The 9,973-nt window shown below is 29.8% G+C and overlaps 2 protein-coding genes across 2 annotated transcripts in view; one reads left to right on the top strand and one right to left on the bottom strand.

The window, feature by feature from the left end:
- Window positions 1-4,742, top strand: part of LOC101503144 (uncharacterized) — a 5,664-nt gene extending 922 nt beyond the window's left edge. Inside the window, exons 4-10 of the mRNA XM_004491258.4 lie at window positions 55-138; window positions 517-548; window positions 668-749; window positions 1,612-1,840; window positions 2,989-3,195; window positions 3,346-3,638; window positions 4,138-4,742. Coding sequence (XP_004491315.1) covers window positions 55-138; window positions 517-548; window positions 668-749; window positions 1,612-1,840; window positions 2,989-3,195; window positions 3,346-3,638; window positions 4,138-4,483 — 1,273 coding nt within the window. The 3' untranslated portion in view covers window positions 4,484-4,742. The remainder of the gene's footprint in view (window positions 1-54; window positions 139-516; window positions 549-667; window positions 750-1,611; window positions 1,841-2,988; window positions 3,196-3,345; window positions 3,639-4,137) is intronic.
- A 405-nt stretch (window positions 4,743-5,147) lies between these two features.
- On the bottom strand, window positions 5,148-8,144 carry NAC20 (NAC domain-containing protein). The gene is made up of 3 exons (XM_004491256.4): window positions 7,821-8,144; window positions 7,404-7,690; window positions 5,148-5,790 (listed from the first exon to the last, which is right to left on the bottom strand). Exons 1-3 carry the CDS (start codon window positions 8,011-8,013, stop codon window positions 5,374-5,376), a joined length of 897 nt encoding a protein of 298 aa, XP_004491313.1. The 5' UTR covers window positions 8,014-8,144; the 3' UTR covers window positions 5,148-5,373.
- Between the last annotated feature and the right edge of the window lie 1,829 nt (window positions 8,145-9,973).

Here is a 9,973-nt window from a genome sequence, read left to right as displayed (position 1 = left end):
GTAGGGAAAAGTAGTAAAACTGATCTAATTTGTTGTTATTATTCTTTGGTTTAGGTTAAGAAGAAATGAGCCAACTGTTAAGGGAACAATTTTATTTGATGCGAATAGCACCATTACTGTATCTCCTGTGAATTTCAAGTAAGAATTCTGTTTTTTAACATAACCTTATTTTGCCTGGTTTCTAATATAATACTCCATGTTGGTGAACTTTGGTTCTTTTAAAGTTGAACACACATATTAAGAAATAATAAATTTAGATTAGTTTAGTCTTTTTTATCCTTCATTTATTAAGTAAAAACAAAATTCATTTAAGGCATGTTTTTGGGTTTGTAAGGGTATTAAAGGAAAACATCATTAGTTACATCTTGATTTTCTAAAAGAAACAAAATTTTGGGACAAAAGTAAAAAGCTTAAGGACCAAAGATCGGGGATGGAGGGAGTAATTTTTTCGATATTCAATATTCAAATTTTTATATTAATTTGAGAGTGGTATTCATTTATTTTGGTGTATTACAGTGGGCTGCCGAAGTATGACGGGTGCTGCATTTGTATCCTTTTTTGTTGTTATCATTTTTATAATTTTATTTCTTTTTGTACTTGCAAATCATTAATTGGTATGGATGTATGAAAATCAATCTTCTTGTTGCCTCTTAACTTTCTCGTTTAGATATTGGGACACCACAGAAAAAGGATTACTTCCTGTGCGCGGAGACTCCTGGTGCAGCTAGAGCATGGGTGTCAACTTTGCAGTATGTTTTATCATCTCACACTTTGTTGTCCCTTTTCCCTCTTTCGATTTGGGCCAAGTTCCGTGCAATATTATCTTTTTTGTTTTAATATTATATCGTTGTGCAGTATGTAAAGAAATTAATTGGTATTAACATTCTTTTGTACAATGCATCCATTTATAAGATATTTATAGGGGTGTAGTGTAGCTACATACTTGACCCTAAGGCTTCGTTGGGTTCTGGAAATAATATGAGTAGAAAATAAGTTGATCGCTTTGTATGGTAGAGGAGGAAAATAAAGGAAAGAAAGTTATATCTATTATCTTCTCTTGTTTTATTGCGTAAAAGGTAAGAGAAAAGAAAGAAGCATATCTTTAAAATTACAAAAATACATCCCTAAAAGCGAGAGATATAAGAAAAAGACAGTTCAAAATCGGAAAAAGAAAAAGAAATTGCTTTCCTTTCCTTTGTCCAACTTTTCCGTTTGTTTTGTCATTCCAAACCAAGCGTAAAACTATTCTTACTTATGTGTATATTTTTATCATTAATTCACTAATTTCTTGCATTTTTTTTTAAAGTTTCACTTCCACGCCTTTTGTATAATTATGGGAGATTCATTAATGTAGTATATTACATCATTAATTTTCATAGTGTTATCAACTATGTGTTTTTTATATTCACGCCATGGGAATAGGGTTCTTCTTAGAAAGGGAGAGCTGTAGAATGCCATAGTTTAGCTTAATTTTCTATGTTCCTCTTATTGTGATTTATTCTATTATCACACATTCTTTTTGCTTTCCACTAAAATGGATCAATTTGTATGATTACTGGACTGTTTGAAATGCAATTTTTCTTATCTGATATATTTTTCCCCTCACACCAGTGCCACTCAGTTGGTTCTAAAAGCTCATAAAGAAGCTGTGAATTCCTTAAGTGGGAATGGTTCTACAAAACTTGGAACTGTTGCAACTGTTGTTGCTGCAGCCAACTCAACAGCCTCGGAATGTTCTAAAGAAATTGAAGCAGCAATGCAGATTTCTTTGCGAAATGCTCTGGGAATGATGCCAAATAGGACTACTGATGGTCCTATGGATGATTTAACAATCATGAAGGTACAGTCTGATTTTGGTTTATTCTCCTCTTTCTTTCTGCTCTGATGTATAATTCAGCATTCTTGATGGTGAAACAGGGTTATAGTTCCTAATTTTTTCCCCTTCATTCTTGATGATATACCTCAACTTCAATCTTATCTGCAAATTGTGTAATTTATTCTAAAACCTGGCATTAGTTAAGATCCTTTGGCTTCTCCAATTTTTCGCTATCTTTGTTTGGTTTGGACTTTGTAGGAAGTTTTTTTGTTGCTTCTTGATGTGTTAAATTTGCATGTCGGTGACATCTCTGTACTTTCATATTTATTTCCTTATTTTGTTAGGAGGAAAGTTTATTATTGAATTAGTTCAATCACTCCTTGCATCCTGGAAAGTCTCTTAAGCTTTGTCATTGATTGGAGATTTAAGAGAGGAGACATCAAACAAGGATAAAGGTTAATTAGTAACCAATAATAATAAGTAAAACCTTAACGAAAGAGAAAATCACAATAATAATGGTAGCTGCTAGGATCTTCACACTTAACATAAAATTCAACTGTAATAATAATTTGAGATAATTTGATTTTTTTAAATTAGCAAAAACTACATAGGAAAAATCAATTTTAGTGTTTATCTGAGATGTTGACAAGTGTAGCTTCTAAAGAACATCCTATATTATAAAAGTTTTTTTTAGAGCTTATCCAAACACAGCCTTGGCCGGATCACTTTTTGCTAGAAAATTTTCCAAAAAGAAACCTAAGAAATTTGATTCCACAATTCTATTAATATAATTGTCATACTTTTTATTTATTGTACTTAATAGTGGCTGTGGCAAGAAACAAGATACACAATATGGTTGAATCCTGCAGTTGAATCATGAAAGGCTTTTTTGTATGACATGTAATGAACAATAGAAGTAGATCTTTCCTTGTTACAGTATTGTTTGTAAACACTTATCTTTCCTTGGCACTGACCTTTCTACACTTCCGATTTATGTTATCTTTCTTAAAGAATAAGGAAGTGGAGGAAAAAACAATTGGTCTTATGGTAAAGAAAATAAGGTTTTTACTTTGATAAGGAATATTTTTATATGGATGTTTATTGTGTGCTTGGGTGTGTACGGTTTTTAATTGCTTTGGATTCAGTTCTGAGGTTGCTGTTTTACTCTATAGGAAACATTAAGAGTTAAGGACGAGGAGCTACAGAATTTGGCTCGAGATCTTCGGGCACGTGATTCAACTATAAAAGATATAGCAGATAAATTATCTGAGACTGCCGAAGCTGCCGAGGCAGCAGCATCTGCTGCTTATACTATGGATGAGCAAAGGAGAATTGTTTGTGCAGAAATGGAGCGTTTGAGAAAAGATTATGTGCAGAAGGTATGTTTTAATCTTTAGCTTATCAAAATTTGAGCGATTCTTGATCAACTGTTTTGGATGAATGACCCTTAGCTATTACCATGTGTATAATGTATTATTTGCAATGGAATTTTCTTGAATGTTCTATTTGTTTTAAATCACTTTTTGTAGCTAGAGGAATCTGAAGAAAAAATTGCGGGCTTAAGCAAAGAAAGAGAGCAATTAATCGACCAGAGAGATGCTGCTACTCGGGAGGCAAATATGTGGCGTTCTGAACTGGCAAAAGCTAGAGAGCATGATGTGATCTTAGAAGCAACTGTAGTAAGGGCAGAAGAGAAGGTTAGGGTTGCAGAGGCAAATGCTGAAGCTAGAATAAAGGAGGCCGTACAGAGAGAATCTGCTGCAACAAAAGAGAAGCAGGAACTTCTTGCATATGTTAACATGCTAAAAGCACAACTTCAAAGGTTAATATCTTGTTTTCTCTAATTCTTGCACGAAGTTTGTCAATTATGTTTGTTGACTTGGAGCTCATTTGAATTGACTTATTTGAGCTTATCTACTTACATAAACACCTATAAGACTATTTGGGAGAGTTTATAAAGATAACTTATGGCATGTCCAAAAGGTGTTGTCAACTTATTTCTATAAGTTCTCCAGGATAGCTTATGAAAATAGCTTATAGTTTATATAAAAATAGTTCGACTTTATTTTATGTTTTGCTTATGCTATACACGCTTAATTAAGTTATTTATCCAAACATGGCTCAATTATTTTTCTTTCCCCTCTAATCCAAACATAAAGATGGAAGTATTATTTATCAATACTAGGGAATAGAAAGAAAACTTTTGATGGTTTGTTGTGTTTTATGAATTCATTGTGGTTGAATTTGTATTTCAGCTATGAAATGTGGAGTATCAGAAAAACAAATTTGACATAGCAGATAGTTTTTTTTTATGTTAACAGGCAACACATTGATGCAACTCAAGTTGTTGAGAAGACAGAGTCATGCTCAGATACAAAGCATGTTGATCCTACAGAAGAGAATGTGGATAAAGCATGTTTAAGTGTTTCTAGAGCAATCCCTATCCCTGCAGAGAATGTAGTTCACATGGCAACAGATCAGGTAAACATTCAACCTGTTGGGGACAATGAATGGAGCGATATTCAGGCGACAGATGCAAGGATAGCCGATGTAAGGGAAGTAGCAGCACCTGAAACTGATGGAAGCAGCTTGGATATTCCAGTGGTTAGCCAGCCAGGTATCAATCCTCACCATGAACAAGGATCAAACTCTTTCCATCAGCCCTGATTATCACCAAACTTGTACAACATAGAGAAATTTTCAACATTAGAGAATGTAATTATATACCATTTTGTTGATTGTGTGTGTCAACTTTATTGATTTTCATTTTTATCAGTTGGCTAATTAAACTGTGTTTTGATCTACCCTGAAAGGAAGTACCTTATTTCTGACAAAAATGTAATACAACAAGAAACTTTTAACAACAGTTAAGCTCAAGTGAGCTTTCTTGAGGACAATGGGATAAGATGGACTATTTAATCTTTAATATTGATGTATGGGAAGACGTTTTGCACTCCTATTCGTACACATTTGGGAAAAATATAAATTTTGTGTCGTCTGGAAGTACATTTTCAGATCAACTATATCATCCGGAAATACAGTTTCAGAAACAAGTTTGATTTTTTAGAAATGTGGAGGGGGTGAACATAGGATAATACATATAGGGGTGAATCCACCCTTGATGTATATTTTTTGGGTGTGAAATAAAAAACGCTGAATGAAACATCCTCAAATTGGTTTCTCTACATGATTTTTTTCTTAAAAACCACAAATATTACATCTTGTTCACACTTAGACCAATATTATTACTTGTTTTTTCAAATTGCTCGAACATATCTATGCCCCCTCAAATTGTTATCCGTAATAATTTTTGTTACTCATTGATGCTAAGTTTGAAGCAAGGAAAAATACTATTATTTTCATTATTTTTCAAATAGACATAGAAAGAACAAAAATGCTTCTCTACATAGATCAATAAAAAAAAAGCTAGGGATACAATACATCTAAGATCTGTCAAACTTCTTCAGATGTACCTATAATAAAAGAGTAGGTGGGAGATTGGTATATGGTACCAGTAGTTTAAAGTAGCTAGCATAAGGTACTCATAAATGTTAAATCTAGTTAAAGTATTTACAATCATCATAAACCTTTGATGAATCAAAGGTAAATTGAACCACAGATCTGAGACTATCCCAATTCTCATTTGCAAGAGCATCATCCCCCACACTGTGATCATTCCAAAAACATGAGTGAGACAAGGTTGTTGGAGCTTCATGAGCTACATGACTTAAAAATGAGTAGTTAATGCTTTGGTCAAGTTGTCCATTAATAAATGGTTTGCTTTCATTTTGTTGAACAACAACTTGTGAGTCTCTGAAAGTCAAGTATGGCTTGTTGCTGTTGTCAGATTCTAAGCTGCATGTTTTGGAACTTGAAGAATTAGTGACCGTTGTTGCCAAGTCTTTTTCCAAATTTGGTGTGTACTTCTTGTATGATGGGATTCTTTTGAATATTCGGCATAACGTCCACACTTCCTGCAATGCAAACTCCGTAAAGTAGAAAAAGGGATACACTTTTTAAAGTGTTTAGATTATCTATAGTAGATGCACGATGCATCAGTTATGGTGACTATTAAATTCAAAGAGATAAAAAAATTCTCTCTAAATTTAAAGGTCAACCACAACTGATGCACCGTGTAATTGGTCTAGGCATTAAAGATTGCTTGCTTATAAGGTTTTGCAAATAAATAAAGTACCAGCAAGGTCAAACAAAGTTGACTTGGTGTCATAAATTGAATATGCCATAGGGAAAATTGAGAACCACCTAGGCCTAAATTTCTTTTTGGAAAGTTGTGTTTTGTTGCAGGGTAAAGTTGGAGATTAATTTCTATGTTGACTTGGTTGCATTAAGTTTTGGTAGGACAAAGGCTTGAAATTAAGCATTTTATTATATTTATTTTTAAAATTTTAAATATCTCAATAAATATTACATAGTATGATATAATTGAATGACTATATTTTACATTGATAGATACAAATTAAATCTATAAAGTAAAGTATTCACTGGATTTCCTCACTGCTCATTTTCAAACTTTAGTGCTCATTTCTCTTTTGTCTATTTACATGTCATGTATGATGGTCCAAAAAGTTTTTGAGAGGCCTAAGTCATTCTTTTTAAATATACTAGTAATAAATTAGTAATGAAGGAAAATTATTTTATTTTTTGTCCAGACAAAATCACAAATCTCTCTGTAAATCAAGCCATGTCAGACAACTACAAGAGTCAATGTGAATAATTTATAATGTCTTTATATATTCATAAATTATAATTATTTATTTTGATGTCTAATAATTTATAATGACTTTAGACTAAAACATATATAGTAGTCCAGAATAGTGTTCATGGTCAATCTTGAATATGAACGAGTTTCTATTGTTGTCATCATTATTTTGAATAATAATGTTCTCTCCATTTGTCTTTACGTGTTCTAGATGACTTTGCTTTTTATTGATAAAATAAACGACGAGGTTGCTTTCACATTTTAATAAATTCTATCTAATTTCAAACAACATATATAAAGAGAAGTTTAAGACAATATGATTATTTTTATAGCAAGATATTTTTAATAATGGAGAAAATAAATAAATTATTTAAAGTAGCTTTGACATTTTTACATTTGAGAGCTACCACTCATTAATATATTTGAGAATAAATTTTATCAATGACATCTTAAATCATACAAATTCTTTACATTATCGATGCATATTAATTAAATTCTATATATATTGGTAAATTAATCAATACTATGATACACCGTCAACAGACGACAATCATTTATGACATGACTTTAAATATAATCTAACATCTTTAATAATCAAACAATTTTGTAAAAACTTTTTACACTAACAATATATATGAATTAAATCCGTAATTAAAAGACATCTATAATAAATTATTTAGACTTATCTTATGACATGCAAAATATATTTGTAAGTTATTTTCAGTTTACTATTACAAGCTCTCTAGATATCTATATTTTCATAAAAAAATTTAAAAGAAGTTTATATAGATTTTATTCTCATTTTCTCTTCAATTGTAGAAATAACTTATGAAAAAAAAAAACATGCAAGCACAATTGATCACTTACAGCTTCTTGAACATCATGATTGTTAATTTTTCCTTTGGGTGGAAGACGAAATTCATGCATCATCCAATCAGTTTTGGTGCCTTTCCCTGCACTTCCACGGTAGTAAACCAATGATTTCTTGAGTCCAATGCATTCATGAGATTCTTTAACACAATATATAGGCTTATCAATTCCTGTGGCTTTCCAAAATCCACATTTTGTCACTCTATTTGGCCTTATGCTGTTCCTATATTTTCTTCCTCTTAGGCAAAAGAAATACCATTCTTTCTCCCCCACATTACTTGTTTCTTCATATTCACATATAAATTCAATTAAAAAAAAATTAAGATTAGAAACTATATTTTAAAATTAAAATTGAAAACATGCATATTTTCATTTTATATTTTACAATTAAACAACAATATGTATATATCTTACTTGGTAAATCCCATGGATCATATTTGTAGATGTCAATTTGTTTGATGAGTTCAATTCGAAGAGGATTCTTCTCCACCTTTCGTCGTAGATAAAATCCAACAAGCTCTTCATCTGTTGGATGGAATCTAAATCCAGGAAGCACAACTTCATCTTCTTTTTTCTCATTAGAGTTTTGTAACTTGCTCACATCCATTTTTCAATGCTTCAGTACCACAAATTAACTCTTTAAGCTTTTTATAATAACATTGCAAATAACTTTCCACCTTTCCATTTATATGCTTTTATATATTGTCTTTTCCATTAATTGTCCCACTTTTTCTTGTTTCATTATGTAAACTAAACTATAATGTTTGAAATTTAGAATAGGATCTTTTTAATATATTTTTGTCTAATAGATAAAATAGTAAAAAAAATTGCATAAGATTTTGAGTTTGGACCCACGATATGTTATCTAGTTTAATAATATCGATATTTTAATATATATTTTTTTTATTATTATTAAATAATAATAATAAAAGGGTCTATTTTATAAAAAAAAAGTTAATACCATTGTACTAAATTATGAGTTAATTTTAATACATCTTTAGTATAAAAAGTTTTACAATATCGTTATGTGTAACTTTAAAAATAATTTATAATAAAAGCTAAACTTTTTATAATAATTTAACGATTGTTGAGTAATTGTATATATATAAATATTTTTACACTGATATTAATATATATAAATTAAATAGTCTTATTTTACTTAATAATTAATAGATTGAGTTGAAATGATTGTGAGTGAAGTTGAAAATTGGGTGGTAGAAAGTTGAGTCAAGTATTTCAATTATGATATGTATCTATCTTAGAAATAAGTATTTCAAGGATTACATTTTTCAGGGGTCCCCATAGGCCACCAAAGGACAAACGTTGAATTATTCATGGAAGGTGAAATGGCATTGACAAAATAATTTTGAATATCGATCCATGTTAGCTTCTATAGAAACACCAAAGGTAATTAAAGTCTACTAGAGTGGGCATGACTTTGACTATTCCATGCATATATATGAATGGAACAAAATAGCCATTTGGTCAAGTTTCTGCCTCTCTTGCCATAATCAAATTCAACCCACAATTATTTCAAAAAAATATAATTTTTTTATAAAAAATCATTAGAGACAAAAAGAAATATATATTGAAATCACATTATATAATTTTGTTACTATATTTTGTGAGGAAAAAATTATAAAGTCAACTTCTATTTTCTCGTCTTTAATTTTTGCACTCATTCAATTTATTATTAGCAAATTAACAAATAATGATGTTATTCTTTTGATATTATAACCAAAATGAATTAAACAATGAACATATTTGTGATTTTAAAAATAATGCGACTGGCGTGGCACTGCTTAATTTGAAATTTGAATTCATTTTTTTAAAGTTGATTATTTAGTGTAATAGTGATCGCATAACCTTATTCAATCAGTATAAAATTAGTTTATATGCATCCTTTTTTTTCCCTTCTTTTTTTGACGGAATTATTAATTTGATTATTTAAACAACCGATTTAAAACATATGTGTAGTGACATTTTTGAAATTTAATTGAATTATATCTTTTATCTTCTTATTTTATCCAATTAAGGATTTTAGTCCCTTTAGTTTTAAATATGTGATTTTGGTCTCAAATTTTTGATATATTTGACAAGTTTTTTACCTATGAAATTTGCTATTGAAATTGAATGATATATTATACTTCTTCTTATTAGAATGAGTGTCTCTTTAGTGATTTTTTTTGGTCAAAATAAAAGTGGTTCATAATTTTTAATTCAATTTTAATTATTATTTTTCTATAATACCATCCATTGATTACTATATACAATTTTCAAAATATTACTATTCTTTCTCTCTCTCACAATACATATCGTATAAGGTTTTTATACATATATTAAAAATATAATAATTAAAAGAAATAGATAATTCATTTTATCAAACTATTTATCCTAATTATTGATGAATTTTTCACTATTATTAATGTTAAATACAATAATATTTTATAAGTTATGCATATAATAATTATTGAATGGTAGTATAGGAAGAAAATAATTAATGTTGCATTTGAGAAGACAATTTTTTTTGTTAAAGTGCCACTTATCATATGACATATGTGATATTT

Source organism: Cicer arietinum, chromosome 2 (genome assembly GCF_000331145.2).
Source record: "Cicer arietinum cultivar CDC Frontier isolate Library 1 chromosome 2, Cicar.CDCFrontier_v2.0, whole genome shotgun sequence".
NCBI lineage: Eukaryota > Viridiplantae > Streptophyta > Magnoliopsida > Fabales > Fabaceae > Cicer > Cicer arietinum.
Note: the sequence above shows the minus strand (reverse complement) of the source record. Positions and strands in the feature narration are given on the sequence as shown.

Coding starts and splice junctions, on each gene's coding strand:
- NAC20 (XM_004491256.4), bottom strand. CDS start 8,013: ATGGATGTGAGCAAGTTACAAAACTCTAATGAGAAAAAAGAAGATGAA. Junction 7,691..7,820: donor TGATCCATGGGATTTACCAA/GTAAGATATATA, acceptor GTGAATATGAAG/AAACAAGTAATGTGGGGGAG. Junction 5,791..7,403: donor ATCATGATGTTCAAGAAGCT/GTAAGTGATCAA, acceptor TTTGCATTGCAG/GAAGTGTGGACGTTATGCCG.